Source organism: Coenobita brevimanus, chromosome 105, assembly GCF_032717465.1.
Source record: "Coenobita brevimanus isolate Jiangsu-jjx chromosome 105, ASM3271746v2, whole genome shotgun sequence".
Taxonomy (NCBI): domain Eukaryota; kingdom Metazoa; phylum Arthropoda; class Malacostraca; order Decapoda; family Coenobitidae; genus Coenobita; species Coenobita brevimanus.
This window is the reverse complement of record NC_137058.1, coordinates 26,831,876-26,853,057: the sequence shown is the minus strand read 5'-3', so window position 1 is coordinate 26,853,057 and position 21,182 is coordinate 26,831,876. Positions and strand designations below refer to the sequence as shown.

The 21,182-nt window shown below is 39.1% G+C and overlaps 1 protein-coding gene across 1 annotated transcript in view; it reads left to right on the top strand.

Moving 5' to 3' along the window:
- Nucleotides 1-21,182, top strand: part of sei (potassium voltage-gated channel seizure) — a 362,440-nt gene that overhangs the window by 213,666 nt on the left and 127,592 nt on the right. Inside the window, exons 13-17 of the mRNA XM_080285287.1 lie at nucleotides 1,560-1,753; nucleotides 2,882-3,051; nucleotides 5,499-5,632; nucleotides 8,625-8,654; nucleotides 14,326-14,412. Coding sequence (XP_080141413.1) covers nucleotides 1,560-1,753; nucleotides 2,882-3,051; nucleotides 5,499-5,632; nucleotides 8,625-8,654; nucleotides 14,326-14,412 — 615 coding nt within the window. The remainder of the gene's footprint in view (nucleotides 1-1,559; nucleotides 1,754-2,881; nucleotides 3,052-5,498; nucleotides 5,633-8,624; nucleotides 8,655-14,325; nucleotides 14,413-21,182) is intronic.

Sequence of the window (21,182 nt, the reverse complement as noted above, 5' to 3'; positions counted from 1 at the left end):
GTGTGTGTATTTACCTATTTGTAGTATACAGGAATTGAGCAATGCTCGTGTTGTCCTGTCTCTATATCCACATTTATCAAGTCTACCTTTACACACATGAATGTTTTTCTCATGCATCACCTCTTCGTCTAAGTCGTTCCAAATATTTAAGTATTTACCTAATATACCTAATTGTGATATACACGGAATATACTATGCTCGTGGGTGTCCGTCGCTGTTTCTCAATATGTCGAATTTAGCTTTAAACTCGTTTAAGTTTTTAGACTGGACGATCTCTTTGTCCAGGCTATTCCATAAGTCTATACTTCTGTAAGGAAAGCTATATTTCTTGATATCCTTCAAGCAGCTTGACTTTTTCAATTTCATTCCATGTCCTCTTGTTGCTCTCTTATCCCATACAAACAAATCTTCTTTGTCAATTTTATCTACTCCCACCATGGTCCTGAACACTGCAATCATGTCTCCCCTCTTTCTCCTTTCCTCTAAGGAAGGCAAATCCAGCTCTTCCAGCCTCTCTCTGTATGACAGGTCTGCCAGACTGGGGACCATCTTGGTTGCTGTTCTTTGTATTCTCTCAATCTTGTTTATATCTTTCTTTTTGTGTGGGGACCACACTACCGCTGCATATTCTAACCTGGGGTGGATCATGGCCACTATTAATTTTTTCATCGTCTCCTCATCCATATAATGAAATGCTACTCTTATGCTAGTCAAGAGTTTATAAGTCTCTCCAACTATCTTGTTAATGTGCTTTTCTGGTGACAAACTATCTTGGACCAGCACTCCCAAATCTTTCTCTTCTCTCCTTTTTGTGATTAATTCATTACCCAACAAATAATTCAGTGATGGCCTCCTGGTACTTTTACCCATTTCCAATATTTTACATTTCTTTACATTAAATTTCATTTCCCACGTCCGGCTCCAATTGTGTATCCTATCCAAATCCTCCTGCAGTATTTTACAATCCTCCTCAACCTCTACCTTCCTCAAGATCTTTACATCATCAGCAAACAGACTTGCATAACTGTTCACTCCATTTACCATATCATTTACGTAAATCAGGAACATTACTGGCGCCAACACCAAGCCTTGAGGGACTCCACTTGTTACTTCCCTCCATCCAGACATCCTATCCTTTATTGCTGTCCTCATTTGTCTGTCTCTCAAAAAGTCTCTCATCCATTCCAGAAGTTTCCCCTTCAGTCCTCCTATATATTCTAGTTTCCACATTAGTCTCTTATGAGGTACCTTGTCAAAGGCCTTCTCTAAGTCTAAGTGTGTGTGTGTGTGTGTGTGTGTGTGTGTGTGTGTGTGTGTGTGTGTGTGTGTGTGTGTGTGTGTGTGTGTGTGTGTGTGTTTGCACCCTCATATGCGTGTGCATGCTAGCTTGCATGCATGCTTTCTTTCAGTATCAAAAAATCTGCTTTGCAAGATGATGATGATGATAATAATGATGATGATGATAATGATAATACAGTAGTAACAATAGTAATACAGTAATAATGATGATGGTAATGATGATTCTTTGTCATTATATAAAAATTTATTTTTTCCTACAGGTAAGGATGATATATTTGGGGAGAACCCGTGTATTTACCCGACCATTGGCAAATCATCGTGTAATGTTCGGGCGTTGACGTACTGTGATCTCCATCGGATAATGAGGGATGACATTTTAGATGTCCTTGATCTATACCCAGAATTTGCCGAGGAGTTTTCAAGAAATTTAGAAATCACCTTTAATCTGAGAGATGTAAGTAGAGAGGCATTTATTTACCTTCCTGTCTATCTATCTATCTGTGTTATCTGTCCATCTGTATCTTTCTGTCTGTACCTGTCTTTTGTCTATACACGCAGTATCTGTTTATCTATAATTATGTATCCAGCTATCTGTTTACAGCATCTGTTCATCTGCAGTATGTACTACAGTACTCGTATAGACAGATACCATTATTCCAGGTGGTGACCATAAACAGATCACCTCCATGCAACTTGTCATCTACAATATGGCTGCCTTCTCTCCAGCTCCCTCCACCCTCATTCCATACACCCCGTCCTTCCACCTCTTCCTATGTTTCCTGCACCCCCTTCCCCCCCCCCCTCTGTTTCACTCACATGCACTCCTCTAATCAATCCCTCACTCACCATTCTCTCTACATGGCCACACCATTTCAGGATATTTCTGACATTCTCCAGCACTTCCACATGAGATGATGAAAATGAAAGTTATGGTAATGGATGATTATATATTAGATGTCCTTGATCTCTACCCAGAATTTGCTGAGAAATTTTCAAGGTACAGGTATTTAGAGTTTTCTCGGTATGTACAAGTCATCATTAATTTGAGAGATATAAGTAGAGAAATATGAAACAGTGAACAGTAAAGAAGTCATGAAAGTTTATAACATTCATTCAGCTCTATCTGTCTGTCTGTCTGTCTATAGACAGACACCATAATCCCTTAAGGGGTGGCCATTTGTCATACAGATAGTCATCACTCAGAGTCTCATTATGTGTGAGGGCAAAATGCTGCTTTAAGGAAAATTAAGTGAGACATAGATCTGGTTCATGACTGAGGGATTGAAAATACAAAAAACATTCATTTCATACTGCATGGTAACTTCACAAGGAACTACAGTGTAAGTGAAGAAAAATGTTAATTCAGCAGCAGCATAATACTAAAATGAAGTTCAGTAGTTTAAACAACTTCAACCCAAGGGTATATATTTATATTTAGAGCCTGCAGACCAGGTTAGCATATGTTCATTGCTGTAGATGTCTTAGGTTAAATAAAATCATATGGTGGCACATTTGTTAGGGCAAATAATAAAGATACTGTACACCATTAAATTGATGGTGTTATTCTTTGCATATATTACAGGAGGAGGTAGCAGGAGTGGACCCAATGCTGCTACACCGACGAACTGTGCCTTTAGAACGCTGCAACTCACAGGAGGGTGAAGCAGATGTACGCAAGATTGCCTTCCGACCACCCAGACAGAGGCGGAGACCATACACCAGAAGAATGTCCAGTGGGGAGGAGAGTGATTCGTAAGTGTGTGTGTGTGTGTGTGTATTTATTTACCAAGTTGTGATGTACAGGAAATGAGCTACGCTCATGGGGTCCAGTCTCTTTTTCTCATTATGTCAAATTTTGTTTTGAACTCGTTTAATTTTTTAGACTGGACGATCTATTTGTCCAGGCTGTTCAACAGGTCTATTCATCTATATGGAAAGCTATATTTCTTCAAACAACTTGGCTTTTTCAGTTTCATTCCATGTCCTCTTGTTACTCTCCCATCCCACACAAACAGATAATTTTTATCAATTTTATCTAGTCCCATCACGTCCCTAAACACTGCAATCATGTCACCCCTCTCTCTCCTTTCTTCTAGGGAAGGCAGGTCCAGCTTTTCCAGCCTCTCTCCGTAAAACAGATCTGCCAGGCTGAGGACCATCTTGGTTGTTGATCTTTGTATTCTTTCGATCTTATATCTCTCTTCTTGTGTGAGGACCACACTACTGCCGCATGTTCCAGCCTGGGGCGGATCATGGCCACTATCAATTTTTTCATCATTTCCTCAACCATGTGATGGAATGCAACTCAAATGTTAGTCAAGAGATTGTACGTCTCTCTAACTATCTTGTTAATGTGTTTTTCCAGTGACAAACTATCCTGGACCAGCACTCTCAAATCTTTCTCTTCTCTCACTTTTTTTATTGGTTCATTACCCATTGTGTATTTCAGTGAAGGCCTTTTGGCACTCTTACCCATTTCCAATACAGTAATCACTCCAATATCCGGATCAATAGAGCCATCGGTAGGTTCGGATATTGGTTTTGTCCGGATATTGGGCCCCAGCTTATGGACTTGTACTTACGGACCCTAACACAGAGAAACACCTATACAACTCCCTCCGGACATGCATAGCACCTATTTAACACCCAAATCACACCAATAAGGCACATAAATGACTGAAATAAATGCAATAGACACATAAAATGTGGGTTTAGAAGTATGTTCATACATTAATAAACATTCTGGTACTTATGGACTCTAACCGAACCTAACCTAACCGAACCTAACCGAACTCTGAAAAACACATTCCTACTGCACATGCATGAGGTAAGTTTAGTATGGAAAGAAGTACAGTATGACACTTTCTGGTAAGTATAGTATGGGAAAAAATACAATATGAAACATTCTTGTAAATATAGTTTGGAAAATAGTACAACATGAAACATTTTGGCTACTTACAGCAAGTCCCTGGCCACCTCGATGAATAACCGCCTCCTCTCGGACTCTGACAGTAAGAACGATTTCCTGAAGCACTTGCACTACACTCTTCCTGAAGTCTTGCACTGAACTTAGTCACTAACACACAGAAGTCCGTTCTTTTCACAGTGTTCACTTTAGTCCAAATAATGTTCCATTAAATTTAAGTGTTGCACATTAACTTTTCCCAAGCCATGGCGAAGAGCGTAGGTCTTGTCGCGGTGAGAGACAGGCGGGAAGTGGGGAGGATGCAGCGGCGCTCTATCGGACGTCGGAGGAATGACGAACCAAAACAATGCTCTCACGCGGCGCGCGCGGCAAGTTCAAATTACGGACGGCAAAAAATCGATTTTTTTTTCCAATTTTTTTTGGATTTTCGGACCATTTTGGGAATGTTTGATCCCAGGACGATAAGGTTCGGTTAGTGGGGATGTTCGGTTATTGGGCGTCCGGATATTAGAGGGATTACTGTATTTTACATTTATTTGCGTTAAATTTCATTTCCCACATCTGGCTCCAATTTTGGATCCTATTTAGGTCTTCCTGCAGCATTTTACAGTCTGCCTCGACTTCTGCTGTCCTCAAGATCTTTGCATCATCAGCAAACAGACTTGCATAATTGTTCACTCCATCTTCACATCATTTACGTAAATCAGAAACATTACTGGTGCTAACACCGAGCCCTGTGGGACTCCTCTTGTTACTTCCCTCCATCCGGACATCTTGTCCTTTATTACTGTCCTCATTTGTCTGTCTCTCAAGAAGTCTCTCATCCACTCCAGGACATTTCCCTTCAGTCCTCCTGTGAGTTCCAATTTCCACATGAGTCAGTTATGGGGTACCTTATCAAAGGCTTTCTCTAAATCTAAATACAGACACTCCACCCAGGTGTCTCTCTCTTGTAGCTTGTCAATTTCTCTAGAGTAAAAGCTCAACAAGTTGGAAACACATGACCTTCCACTTCTGAATCCAAACTGGCTCTCGCCCAATATGTTCATCTCCTCCAGATATTTTATCCATCTGTGTGTGTGTGTGTGTGTGTGTTAGGGATAAATTTTTGTGGGTGATTCATATTTTTTTTCTCCAGAATGAGATTGTTTAGAGGTATGAGAGGTGATTAGATTGTTTAGAGGTACAGTAATTGAGAATGAGGTTATCGAGAGGTGAGATTGTTTGATGGTTATGATGATGATGATGATTATGAAAATGGTGTTCTCTCTAGGGAAGACAAGCAGCTGGTCACGGGGGGAGGAACTGCTGAATATTCTGCGGAGAAATCGAGACACCAAGACTCAGCGCCTCTCAACCTCAGCTTCGACCACAAGCAGCGATCAGGAACCCTCAACTCCATAACTGGTAAGTGACGTGAGTGGTCTAGTGGTTACAACGCTCTGTTCGGAGTGGCAACCCCTCATAGATTCAATCCCTTGGATGTGACTGAAGGTTTTTTGATCATTTACTGCCACCAGGGGATAGGCTGGTCATCTACCCATATATGTGCAGGACTATGGTAGCTGAGCCTTGGAACCCAAAACCTTGATGGGGTAAAATGGGCTTGCCAGTTGTCCATTGAAAGTACCGGATTTTGTTGGTTTCTGTCTGTCTGTCTGTCTGTCTGTCTGTCTCTCTCTCTCTCTCTCTTTAATGTAGTAGTTGCTGGATTAACTTATCTGGCAGTTGTATGTGAAGGACATTTATAAATTACCAGCCCCGATTCAATGTGCTTGAATGATGTGCAAATGACTGTGTAACCCGTTTCATTGGACATGCTGTTGATAGTTATCCCAGTATTATAGTTCATATTTCCTCGTTTCTGAATCCTCCCTCAGCTCCATCTTTAGGTGGGGAAAAAGGTCCTGATGATGGCGATGTTTTGTGAGTTAAAGAGATAGCTGTTTTATGGTACCCTGCAATAGTCATATGTTGCCTGAGGAAGTAAGTTAAGGTGAAAGGGAAAGTCAGAAGAGTTATGCTGTTGTCTTTAGTATTTTTAGACTGATTAGTTTGATGAATCTAAGTTAAGTCTGCTGATCTGGTAATGCATATGTATGAGTATATAACATATCATAAGTCTCATTGTGCATAATGTTAATGTAAGTAAAATGAGTATGGTATGAAACTCATTCTTAGTTTCAGTATGTAATTAATGAAATTCCTAATCACTGACAGCTAGGAAGGACTGTATGTAAGTCAGGTTTTCATATCTTGTAAGTGAAAGGCTGTTGGATGGGGAAGACCCATCCTGATTATTTGCCAGCTTTACGCTGCTAAACGCACTTAGTGGATGAATACTACTCTCCCCTCCCCCACACACTTCTTATAAGGGGAGGCATTTATCTGACATAGTGTCATTAGCCCATTTCATTGGGCATGCTGTTGATATTTCTTAAAGTTTCATACTTCTTTTCTGAATTGTGTCCACCCTATTTATTACTGGGAAATCCAATAGGACTAGGATGAAGGTTATGATGTCATAAGACAGCTACCAGTCTGAAATGACACTGACAAGGAGCCTACATGTGGTGATGCTGTGAACCCTGGGTGAAGCAGCTGTAGTATCCACACAGGAGCCAAGTCTCTCTGTGTTTCCCTGCACCTGCTATGGGATGCTGTCTACTGTGAGGGGGAGCTAGTTCCCTGCACAGTGTATGTACTGTACTGTACCTGTAAGACAGCCCTACAGAAGCAGTTGCTAACATTTGGTCAACAAGTCTTCTCAGCCAGACAGACCGGGTTAGGGAACAACAGCAGCAACAGCAGTGATTGGTTTGAAATATAGTAATGGATCTCAGTATACTGTACATCTTATTTCTCATTCACACAGTTTTGTAGGCGTATTGAAGGCAGTGAGTAATGTCACTTTTTGTTTTTACTCCTGGCCAGTTTACACCATTGGTGTGGTAATTTTGCTTCCAGTCATCTCACACATGCAGTGTAGTCAGTGAGGAAACCATGTTGACACTACCTTAAACCAGAGAGATAGACACCATAACTCTGTATTGGGTAATTGTATAAGAAGCTGCCCTTCAAGTATTGTAGGAAAGTGATAACGTCTAGCAGCTGATACAGTAGTCAAGGTCAACTCCTGCCTGAACTGGGGCAGCACTATTTCATGCTGTGTACAGCTGTCATATACAGCCAGGAGTAAATGTTTGCATACTATTCCACTGCACCTGCTTCACAGTTAAATTATGTCAGGCTCTCCTCCTTGATGCATCATATTCTGCTGAAGTACTTAGTAGTGGTATCAGTCTAAGAAAGATCACAAGGAAAAGAAATTCCAAAGGTAGATTAAGGTTTATGTTTCTTAATGCAGGTAGATAGTAATGGTAAACCTTGCAGTGAGGAGAACTGTGGAAAATCTGGGGTTTTGTGGCATTAAAACAATACCGTCCTATGGAGCCTAGCAAAATAGCTAACAGGTCAGAAGTTTATGTGCCACAGCATTATTTTATGAACTTGAAATGGCTCTTGTGGTATAATTCTGTACAATGGATGAAGAACTTGAAGGGGTATATGAGAGAGGGGGGTGTGAGTTGGGAGCAGGGCAGTGAAATGGCGGGGGACAGGGCGACGTGGAGGCGATTTGTTTGTGGCCACCCCAAACGGGATTGGGGCGTCTGGCAATAGATAGATAGATTAAATGTAAGGCTCAAATCACTGATGAGTAAAAGGAAATGGAGTTTGTGAAAAGACATATCCATGAAGAACATTACTGTTGCTAGCTTTAGAAGAGCACTGTTCATCTGTAAGGCAGCTATTGAAGGACCTGAAAGGAAATTTAAGTTAACAGCCTAAATGGAAGAATACAAAACATAGAGAGCAAAACAATGTAGAAATGAACTGATCTGTGACAGGCTCAGGCAGAGGTGCAATAGCAACAGGTCCTTAAAGTCATGAGAGGAAGAACAGGAGTCTGAAAGTATGTGAAGAGATGACCAGTGGTGTATCCCTGTCAGAATTCATACTTACAGTCAGGAATGAGGTCCAGAGGAGAAAAGACTGACTCAGACTCATAGCATTATATACAAGAGATCCTCCCAGTTTAAGTCCTTAATTTGGGGGATAATTTTTCATTTAATTTTCAAGCACAGTGGAGTTATAGCACTCTCCTCCTCAGTTTAGGAAGTATTGATATACCATAGTCCCATCACTGACCACTACTCTATGTGTATTTGCAAACAGTTGTAGCATTATCGCATTTCTCTAAGCAGTTTCACAACTCCTGTCAAAAAGGAAAACAAGTTTTTGGCTTGGGAAAAGCCTTTTCTTGTATTTATATATTGGTGTTGTGGTGGGGTTTCGTATTTGCGGCGATCATCTAAGTCTGAGTCCCTTGTCTTGACAGCCACATCAACGGATATTTCTCCTGGTTATGGTAAGCGGATGATTCTAGTCAGGTGTCACACCAAACCCTCAATTTGTACCCCAACTCCTGCTCGACCCTGTACAGTACTGATCCTGCTTCCTTCCCTTATATTCCCCTTGCTGTTAATTTCTGTGACAGAGGTTCCTGTTGACAAAGGGACACTGCTGTTGAGGTTCCTCTTTGTTGTGACTCTATTGCCCAGCTTGCTTCCCTTCCCAAAACTCTCACCTGAACTTGTGCTCCCTGACTTAACCTTCACTGGCCACAGCCCATGGTGGTTGCTGTGTTGCTCGTTGCATCCGGGTGTGGAAGTTGTGTCATAATCCATACTGTTTGGCTTACCCTAGAAACCCATGGTGCCACCCCAAGGAAGTTATCTGCTACTGAAGCACCTTCTTCCTTGACTGTTTACATTCAACTGAACTTTTGTGTTTTGAGTAGCTAAATATGTGTCTCATTCATGTGAAAATTCAAGGAAAATTACTGATACAGACTAGAAAAAATATATTCATACAAAAAGCTAATCTAAATATCATGAAATACAGAAAATATATTTTTTCATGAAAATATTGAGGAGAAAAACTAATGCAATGTTACCTACACAATGATCGATATATAAATTATTATTGTCAGTACAGTTGTTGGGTCTCCATGAAAATTATAAATGTCATATAATGATAAAATATCTCCTATTGTATGAGATGCATCAGTATGTAGTACTGTATAAACAGAACTGTAGTATTCAGGACACTTATGCAGTTACAGTTTATATGATTACTAAAGTCTCTGAATTGTCATGTGTGTACATATGTGAAGCATGACAGTTTGCACTGGAGTACAAATTAAATAGATTGAGTAATAGTTGTAAATAAGGCAGTTCAGTAATGATTGATGAATTAATTCCATGCAGAAGTTTGTTTTCTAACTGTAGTTATGAACTGTATATGGTATTGAAGCTATCAAGACAGTGATTGTAGTTCATTACTTGGGTACTATAGTTGCAGCAAACCTCATCTGCCGTCCCCATGTTGGCATGTCGGTAAAAAGCATGTTAGTGTCAGGCCTATTTTCTATATAAGGTATTGCATATTAAAGGTATTGTTTATCGTCGAACAAAATTCTCTGTTCGTATGAAAGAGGGTGAGAGATGGTGAGAGCGAGCTCTGTTCACTCTTTTTGATAATGCATTTACATTTGTTAGAGTACAGTCTTTAGTAACTTTGCTGATTTCTAGAATATCACAGGAATGTGTGGGTGAGTGGTGGTGCTGTTCAGATATAAATTGAAAGAAATCATATGCTTGCTTGAATGGGAATGTGTCATAGAAATACATAGCACCCTAAAAAGTGTTTGATTTCTGAATTCATAGAGCCGACAGATTGGATGTAAATGAGATAGGTAATCTGTGCACAACTGTAAAACTTTAGAGCATGCCAGGTAGCCACAGGTGTGTAAGAACAGCCAACATATCGGATATAGAATGGATACTGTTAGAGGAGGGAATGATAGGACAGTATTAATGATAGACTTCGTAGAATAATTTACACAATATGCAAATCTTAGTAAATTCATTGTCTCATACTTTGACATGCCACTGCATTACCCTTTCATCCAGAAGATGTTTATATTACGTCCTTTGCTGTCATTTAATGAATTACTGTAATTCAGCTAAGGAGAGACTTTGAATTAGAATGGGTAGATATAGCTTTCATTAACCCCTTCACTCTCAGGGTGCTGTCCTAAGATGTAAAAAATTGTTTTAAGGTGGCAAGAATTAAAAAAAAAAAAAAAGTTATCTAAGTAAGTGGTTAACCCCTGTAGTCTGATGACATTTTAAAAATTTTGTTTTTGCCAGCATCAGACAATTTATTCAACTGAAGACAGACCTTCAGTGATGAGGGGGCTACTGAAGGCCATAACCAACTCCACCAGTTCAGAGTCATTCCAAAGCTGAAAAAAGTAATCTTGTCACTGCAAGAATAAAGTAAGGATGACATACTCTGGCAGAAGTGGTTAACATTTTACATTTACAGAGATACAAGCATTCCCCTGCCCTGCCTCTTCCCCAGTAATACTCTCTTGCCTCTTTGGTTCCCTCTGGTCCCTTTGTTTAGATTTTGGGCTGTATTCTCATCAGAGTGGGAGACTTACTATCATTTCTTCCTTAACCATATTGGTACAAGAACTTATTATATTATGGTATACCAAATGGAAGGCCTCTCCCACAACTTGAATACCAAGCTATGGTTGCATGGAATTCAGTGAGCCTTAGTTCTGGGGAAGGAATAAACCCACGTGGTTACTAGTGACACAGGCCCTCCAGTCTGACCACATTATACTGCACGCACTGCCATCAGCAGACCTGAAGTGTGAGGGATCTTTGTCATGTTTGAACTGATGTGCTCTAGCTATTCTTGATATCTTTAGGCAGTTTTTTTCAGTTCTGGAGGTACATTATGAAGAGGGGTTAATTATAGTTAAACTCTTCACAGTTAGATTTCCTCAGTAAGTTGAGAAAGTGTGTCCAGATGCAGCAAGAGAGAGAGAGAGAGAAAAAAAAAAAAAGTCATTTTCATCATGGGATTGAGTTAATGATATATTTCTCATACTGCTCTTTATTAGTCTGATTTTTTTTTTTTTTTTACATGAGTATAGGCTACATAAATACCTTACAAGCAGATATCAGTGCACCAGATACAGATATAAGCTAATAAGGAAGAGTTACTAAGGTTCCTTCTTAACTGATGAGAATATAGGCCCATATCTTTGTCGTACAGTAAGTCCTTGTTATAAGTTGGTTTTATATTTCTCTTTATTTATTAATCACTTAATTTCTTTTTCAAGTCCACAACAAATGATGAAAATCGTATTTTAAAGTTCCAGTGTTATCTTTAACTGCATCAGTCTGGTGATGTACAATATTATTTTATTTTTGTGTTTGCCTGATGATTTAATTCAACACTGGACAGACTTCTTAACCATGAGGGGTTAGATAAAGCTTTAGTAAACCCTTTCAGTGGTGGTGGAGAGGGATGCCTTCACAAGTTAGCACTGATATAACTGAGTGGTGGAGCTGCCTGGTCATACAAACATCCCTCAACTCCCTTCTTATCCCCTAACAAAAGGAGGATGGTGGACTGCAGGAGGAGGGCAACTCCAGCCTCCAGTCCACTGGGTTCACATTTCAGATGAACCTAGCAGTTACTATTAGTACTAGACCCCTTCAGCACAAGGTTCCTTTCCTACATTAAAAAAAGGGGAAAAAAATCATCCGGAAATATCAAAAATAAATAAAAAAAATACGTCACCAGATTCAAGGGGGTGAAGTTTTGTTGCTACTTATAAAGGTGATTTTCTCATCTCTCTCCAGTTTACAGCACCACACGTATGGCAAATGTTGTGATTGGAACACATTCTTAGCTTACAACAAGGACAGCCTGTATATTGTTTACATTGAACTGACATCCTTGGGTGTGTGTTGTGTGTTGGATTTATATGACGAAGTAACCATTGCTTTGAAAATTGCACCAGTCAGTTGGGTAGATTGATTTCTGAGTTTTTGTTTTGGTATTCCTTCCTTGTCATTTTTATTTTTACCCCTCCTCCGCCATTTACCTATCTCTTTATGTCCCTTGTCATTTTTATTTTTACCCCTCCTCCCCCATTTACCTATCTCTTTATGTCTCTCTGTGTGTATATTTATCAGTCTTTCTGGGCATATTTTTGATACTCTGTTCCCTAAGGTCCAGCAGTCATACATGCCACATGCCTTTTCACATGGTGCAATTGTTTTCTCATTCTCATCATTCATTCTTGGGGGTGCATGGTGGTCTAATCGGTTAGAATGTCCCATTTTGAGTTATGCTGCTGTGTAGGTTTAATGCCCAAGGGTGACTGGAGACTCTCTCTCTCTCTCTGTCATTGGGAAGCTGGCTGGTCATTCGCCCTTATATACAAAGTGGTCCATAAATAACACTCTGCTAGAAATGTACTATTGCTGGCAGTATCTAATGTGTTACAGGAGTAGCTCAGTCAGCTGGTGTGTGTTAGGGTGGCTGTGGGAATAGGTAATGAATAAATTATGCAGGACAGACACTGATAACACTGACTGTGCCATCCCTGCAACACAAGAAATTACCGGGTGGAGTGGAAGAGGAGTTATATTTGGACCACTTGGTATATTGGGGCTTCTGTTCTCTCTCAGGCCCCTGTATCTCAAAGGGAAGAAAATGGGATGGGCTGTAACCTTTATTTATTTTTTACCATCAACTTAACAATCTTCGATCATTCAATATTTTCTTATTGTTTTTAGAATCTAGTTTCCTTTCTTTTTCCATCCTTTTTTTTTTTTTTTTTAATCTGTCCAAATTTATATATTTTTTCATTTTTTCATTTTTTTTTTTTTTTCGTGCCATCTTTTACCGTTCTTTTTATCATAAATTTTTATCTACACTCAATCCTCGTAAATCGCGGCAATCTGGGTCTGGACCACTGCCGTGATTTATGAATTCCGTGATTTATGAATAACTCTTATGTGAAAAATTAATTTGGGTCTGGAATTTAGCCAACCTGCCCCCACAGCACCCTACCTACGCCCATCTAGGCACCATCAAACACAAACATAAAAATTTAGGAATATTCAGTGCATGTATTAAATATAAATAAGCAGTGTTAAATCATCTCACCTTAATCCTATGACAAAGTTGCATAAGTGAATGGAGTGGGGTGTGTTGGGAAGAACTTAGAACCTCTCAGCACACATTCTTCCCAAACTCTTTCGCCGGCTTTGAGAACTTCTCTCCCGTCTCAACACAATGAATGAGCTCCAAACATTGACTGTATGACAACGGCGGCAGCTTCTTGACGCCATACTGCTTAGAGTGTTTCATCGGGGGGTCAGGAGGGGCCATGGTAGGTGGGAGGCGGTGGGAAGTTGCACAAAAAAGGCAGGTAGCTCTCATACTACACGGTGACGGTCTGTAGTGTGTGTACTGGCAGGACTAGAACAACAACAACTTGGCGGCATTAGTATGCACACTTGCCACCAGGGATGCGTGGTGATTGGTTGTTGGGTCGCGATTTTCAGTTTGAATGCCACAGTTTATGGTTCTCCTCGGAAAAGGCCCCCTTTGGTGCCTAGGTCCGCGATTTTCATGACTTAACAGTGATTTAATGTTGGCGGCAGTCTTATGGCCACTTACCCGTTTACGAATCCGTGATTTATGAACACACGATTTACGAGGATTGAGTGTACTGTTGATTTCAGTTTTTATATTATTGTCCAAGGTTTTGGCATGTGGAGAAGATGGAGTATGACAAATGGGTGCAGAGGGTGAGAGATTTGAATGTTAAGGGTAAGGTTGCATGAACTATATCAAAAAAGGCTTGAAATGGGGTCATAGAGTGAGACATTAGGGATAAAGGACTGAAGAGAGAGCAGCATGGAGATCCACTATTAGGTGACCAAGGCCAACACATGCAAGCCTTTATAAAGAAAGCAGAATGAAATGCAGTAGTAATGACTATAGTTTTCTTATGTATTTCTACCCTTTTATTGTCTTTATTTTTATCATCAATTATGACCAACTGCTGGTGTCAATTTTTAAAGTGTTTGTGTGAGCCTGTGTGTGTTTGGTTGCTTTTTGGTGAACTAACGCCTTGTGTGTGTTTTCGTCCATAGGGGTCCTAACCCAGCTCAAACGTAGCTTTACTGACCTCCGCCTGCATAGAGTGGAGGGTAAGATCCATAGGGCGGAGAGTAGATCGGGTAAGAAATTTTGTCCCACCATCTCTTGTTTTTTTGTCCCGTTTTACACGTTTTTAGAAGTTTTTGTCCACCTGATGAATTGTATTAATAGTATGGTGATTTATTTTTTGTCATACAGGTACAGTAGTAATGTACTATAAATTGTAATTGAGGATTTTAATGTAGAAATACTGAACTGTACTTAGATAATATTTTTACTGGTAAAATGTAGACTCGCAGTTATTATTATTAATAGCAAAATGAAAATATTCCCACTTTGAATAGTATAATTATTGATAATGCTCCTTTTGCAATTGATCTTGTTCAAGATGCATATATAACCAAATGCCTTTTAACTTTTATAATCTTCTCTCTTTGTCTCCAATTTAATCATACCACTATTCCCAGCCTAGCCCTATTTGAATCTGGGAGCCTTTTTTTCTAAGTATATTCTTGGCATAACTAGACAATAATTAACTTAATAAAAGGCTTCTCATATTGAAAAGGTTTATTAAGGCTATATGTAACCCTTCCAGTTTGAAAAGCCTCCCTTAAGCTGAAAGAAATTGTCTGGAGATGGCAAGAATAATATGAAGAAAATGTGCTCAGGCTCAATGGGATAACTTCTACTCTATGACCTGTTAATAATCCTACCTACTTCCTCCAAATCAACCATTTTGAGTAGTATGTCCCCCCTAATGTTCTGTTTCACACTTCCATCCAGTTAAAGCATATGCGATATTTACTCAAAGCTTGTCTGATTGTTCTTTCATAGTTTTAATCAGTGGTTGACAGTTACCAGCCGATTTAATTATTTCTGTCTAGTACATCGACTGTTTCTCACTAGTGTATCGGCTTCACACTTTTTACCATTTTTAGTAGTGTAAGCAAGTATTGTTCTGTAGAATTGACCCCGCCCCAACTCCCACCCAAGCATCACCCGTTTTTGTCCTAGGGCCGTGTTGTTAGAACTGAGTGCGCAAAGGTGTGGCCAAGCTTGTAGTTTTTGACAATACTTTCTGAAGCATTTGATGATAGAACATGTCATATCTTTCTGTATCACTGCTGACTACACTGTAATGGGGGATTAAGGCTAATCGCGTCTAATAATTACAGGTGTTCTATAAATACCTGTCAGAACTTGGAGCATATCAGACCTTTCTGTATCATTATGAATGCACCATGTAATGTGGGATGCAGGCTAATCAACTCAAACGGCTGCAGATGTTCAAAAATGTTAAAAACTACAGGCTTGCTCACACCTTCATGCACTTGGTTTCAACTGTACGGTCACCAGTGCTTTTTTCCCCAGAATTTTGGGCAGTTGTACCTTGTGTGTGTTAATTGTAGTTTTGGGAATGACACTTTTTATTCCACCATTTTTTTGTGTGTTCGTGACTGTAGTTTTGGTCACAGTATTTCCCACTCTGAGGTGTCTACCATGATGGACTTCTACATATAGTTTTATCTGAATATCTTGACCGTCTGTTGACTCTTTTTGACTAGTAATGGAAGCATGAGAAATACAGGTCTTCAGGTTAGCCTGTAACTTGGCATTTTTGCTGCATAATGAAGGCATGGAAATATGAATGACAACAGGCATGTCAGAATTATGGATCTGATAAAACTTGCATATGATTAGCAGAAGTATGACTTTCATACATTGTTAAGATTATGAGAAAAATTAGAAATTATGGGCGCATTTACTCCGTGACATGTCTAATAACCACTATACAGATGACAGGCGTGACAGATGCATAAGTGAAATTGTATTGTGGATGAACCATGGTTATTTGCGTTGCATTGTCTGTTTTCTAAACAACTACTACAGTACGTACAGTGTATGAATCTTACCTGGATATGAAGCTTCAGTCAAATAACCACTTATCCTCCATATGTTCATTCATATCACCTACTTTAAGGGTTGTTATTTGTGTTTAATGTTTATGTTGTAGTGTGGAAAATGCATTGAACCTGTTATGGCACTGTGTATACCAGTGATAATACAGTCACAGAAACTGAGATGGTTAGACATTAAAAAAACAAAATGTTTGACAGGAAAAACATTTCGTAAGAAATTAAATATTGTGGTAAACATAAAATACTTATGAATTGTAGTTGTGATAGTCAAGACTGAGCAAATTTTGAATGAAGGAATTGCATGGTGTACTGTATTCTGACTGCCTCTTAAATATCGGGTTATACAGACAGGGAAGTAAGTTTGCCCAGTATTCCACTGCATTTGTTTCTCACTGTCCTCTGGTAACTAACCTTCATGAACTAAGAGAGGCTTGATAAGTTTCTGCCCATATATGACCCTAATGTATTGCAGATGCCGGAGAGGGATGCCTTCGTGTGGTGTCATCGATATAATTAGTTGGCTATGCTGCCTGGTTATGCAAATATCCCTCAGCTACTTTCCTGTTCCCCAAAAGCAGGAGGATGTACTGTTGGAGAAGGGCAGTTTTAGTCTGTGGTCTGCCGGAATCACATTACAGATGAATTTGGAACTGCTGTTGCAACTAATACGATACATCTGTAGGCATAATAATGGATGTGCCTTAAGTGTGAAGTTGACACTGCTGTATAAGGAAAACTTATGATTCTGACTGTACTGACATCAACAAAAGTCATATTGCCTCTTTTGCTTCTCTCTTCATGGTCTTTGAGCGTCAACACAGATGGCTTTATTTAGTCACATCTCAGTGTCATTAGTTTTGGTTATTGGAGATTCACTGTAGTCAGTTTGTTTTCGCCTGACAAAGATCCCAAACCCCTTTCTGTTCAGTTGATGGTGATGGCCAGGTGTAGTCATATTGGAGGGAAAATTTGACTCACTCCTGACTCACACCTAAGGCTGATCAAATTTAATGTACCCATTACTTTATTTTCAAGGCGTGAGAGTGACTCAGTTTATTTAGACAAAGACAGACCAACTATGGACTGATTTTTGAAGTCCTTAGAAAGAGAAGCAGGAGTGGCAATAAAACTTTCATTGTAGATAGTACAATTAGAGATGAGGGCTGAGCTGCAACTCCACTGCATCTTCTTCACACTAAGGGCAAGTCTGTCACTTTCATCTCTGATGCATCATATCAGAGAGAATTCTTTTTGGACAGAGAAATGTACCAAGCATTTTCCAGTTAAGGAATTTTAGCAGAGTAGAGTGAGAAATAAGGAGGGTGAAATATTAGGGGAACTTTTGTCCACAACTACTTTATTTCATATGGAATGTTGGTTATATCTTCACTGTCATGTGGGGAATGGAGCAAGCAAGAATGTTTACTTTTTGTAGTGACAGGTTACCATCACCATTGATACTATCACTACCACCGTAACAACTATAGATCATTCACCTTGACTTGGTAGGATTTTTTTTTTCAACCTATTTCTCATAGCTCAGTGACAGAATAAGACTACTGTGGCTTTGTGTCCTTCCCGTAGCACATATTTGTGATTACAACCAAGTTATAGCATTAATCTCTTGCTACAGCTCTCCATTCAGCTTAGAAAGAGAGCACTATTAAGCCAAGTTAGAGTGGACACAGTATCCTTCTGTCATTGCCACTATTATCTACAGAACCGGCAAATGCATTCTCTGTTTTTCTTCTAGCTTCTCCTACACTTATTCTTCAAAAAGTTGTAAAGAAAATTATTTTTACAAACGTAGTGCAGTAATGTATTATTCCCCCCACCAAGATGATCACCTTGATGATGTCTATGTTTCTTGCTACAATTACATTATTTTATTCGGGTTAGGAGAGATTTTTCACATTGAATGGGGCTACATATGGACTTCATTAACCCTCTAACTATTGGATATCTCCCCTAAACCGAAAAAAATGCCTGTAGGTAGCAAAAATGTAATAGAAAATGATGTCATTGGACTAAAGGGGGTAATTGTGACACACTACAAAATCAGTCTTATGATTAAAGTTTATATATTGTTAATGGGTATACAAACATCTGACTCGTTGATGTTTGTAATCCTTTTCTAGGTCTATCTGCCGTATTCATCATGTCATTCTTGTGTTCGTCAGGTATATTTTGGACAGTTATATGTCATCTCCTCTTGGTAAAACATATATGGCCATGTTATTTAAACTGAGAAGGTGAGAAGGAAGGCAAACTCTAAAGTTTTGTCATTAGTAAGTCATATTAGAAATATACTAAGCTTGATCCATACACCTTTTTGCTTATTTTGAATTGTAAAGTGAAATACAGTTGAACAGTTTTCAATCCTCACTGGTTTTTAAGATTGACTGTCATTACCAAAGGGTTTGCTTACATCTTTGCACACTCAGTTTAAATGATGCAGGTCATGGAATCAAGTTACTGGTGATGATGTGGAGGTATGGAGAGGCTGCATGTAGCATGATGCTCACAGTTTGCACTCTTGCATGCAGTAGTAACAAGTTGTAGCTAGAGGTTCTTTGATTTACCTTTGAATTTCATGTATGGTAGTTTCGTGCTGATTTACTGTATAATAGGATGAAAATATGGGAGAGCTTCCTCATGTGTAATGCAGTGCATTTTTCATCATACAGTAAATGTAATCTAATTATCAAAGTACAGTAATTGAGATTATAAGCTGTGGAAAAGTGTAGTTTTGATGTTATTATTATGATAGTTGTTGTGTAACCTAGGTCTCTCTAGTTAAGTAGACCCATCAACTGCAGGCAAGCAGTTGGCTCTGCAGGGCTGTTTAGTGCAGTGGACCAGTTTTCCCTTGCGGCTGACAGAGCTTTAACACAGCAGGGCGTGAGGATTAATGTGATTTGGTTCTTGAGTGGACACTACATTTGCATCTCTCCATCCAGTTAACAGGGGCACCATAGTAGGCCTTAAATCTCCCCCCCCCCCTTTTTTTTTTTCCAGCATTATAAATGGTTTCCTGGATTACAGGAAACCATCTGGTGTGTCACTTGGTTTTGAGCCACGTGAATGGGAGAAATGAGTAATTAAAAGTGACAGGAAGGATGTGAGAAAACAGAAAGAGAGGAGGGATTAGCTATAGTGTAGAATTTTATTAACTTTACATGCAAACCAAACCTTGTGGGACCTAATCTAACCATTAAAGTAGAATTTTTCAGTCCTAACCTTATTTCTTTTCACAGAAAATGGGAGTCAGAAATGTATTTCATTATGTTGAAACCTAATTCATGTCACAAACTATTTAACATCTGTGAGAGGGAGCTCTGCTAGATTTTATCCTATAGGAGTAAGCTTTGTGATGTTTTGTAAATAGAGTATAATAGTTCTGTATAACCCAGTACTAATAAGCTAGTGTTACCAGCTGTATCCACAGTCCCTATTTTTTGGTTAAGATTCTGATCAGCGAAGCTAAGTCACCTCTTCTGCTGATGCTAGTGAGCATATGAACCATTAACTTGAAGGCTCGATTATTAGAACAGTTGCCATGGAATCCTTACCTGAATTTTGTAACTCTGCACTGAAGCTTAGTTACAGTGATTACCATGGAATCTTTCGTGAGCTCAGTACGTCTTGACCAAAGATTTAACTTTTGGAAGAGCTATCTTGAAATCTTTAGTGAACTGAAAGAAATTATTAGAAAAGTTACCATGGCAGAGTTAGTGACCTCCATGCCTTTCAAGTGAAACTTTGTTTTGGGAATTTTTCATTGAGATGCAGAAAAATCAGTTGTGGAAGCAGCTTATAGCTCACAACATCTAGCTGTATATAGTCATTCAAAGTAGAATTACACATGGCCATGACTGGTACCCTTCCAGCCTACCCGTACTCCCTCTAACTTCAGTAGAATTATAGTCACATTTGATCCAGTTAGACTTAGGAAGTATAGACTGGGTTGGAAGGTTGTGAGTTGTGACTGAGTGTAATTATAATTTGGAATGGACGATAGAAAACTCAGTGACAGAATTGTTGGTTGTTAACTTAAGTTGCTATAATTACCTTTTTCATAATGCTGAACAGTACTATAAAGTTGTCATTTGCTTTTTGTAACTCCTTCAGTATGATTATTTCTGGTCTTATTCTGGTTACTACTTGATCATTGTATTCAGTTGAGGGAACACAGCTTAAAATGAAAAGAAATGGAAAGAATTTATATCTCACTCAGTTCAGGAGGTCACTCCTAAGCTGCATAGTTCATCTAGCAGTAGCCAGAGTGAAGTAGAACAATATGTATTGATGGAGTTGAACATTCTTTAATCTCTTCAGCCAGAGGACATAATTTTGGTTTTATTATTGTTGCTTCTAGGTGATTTCTATTCAGCCCAGGAGAGTCCAGTAGCGCAGTAGTAAAGAGGTTAATGAAGGCTTTCCGTAATACATTGAGTTTGAAATTCTCACTTAAGCTGAATAAAGTTGTTTGGAGATAAGCAGTACCAGTAATAAAATCAGTTATGTCACTGAGGGGATTATTGTCTGTGAATTATGTAATGGCCAAGCATTAAATTATTTTCTAACAGAATATTCAAAACTAATGCCATAGCTTGCAATATGATGTTGTGCTTATATCTAAGCATTAACCCCTTTAGTTGAAAGACATCCATTTTGTTTTATTGTTGCCATCTCCTGACAGTTTTAATTGACTTTGAAAAACTTCAAGTAGCAAAGGGGTTTATGAAGGATGTATCTAACCCCTTCAGTTTGCCATATCTCTCTTAAGCTTAATACAAGCATCTGGGGATAGCAAAGAATAAAATCAAATATATGTCACTGGATTTTAGGAGCTACTTTTCTGCCTTGTCATGAATCCCTTTTATTGCGGTGTTTGTCTGTCACTCCATTTGCTAAGTTTTTTTATTATC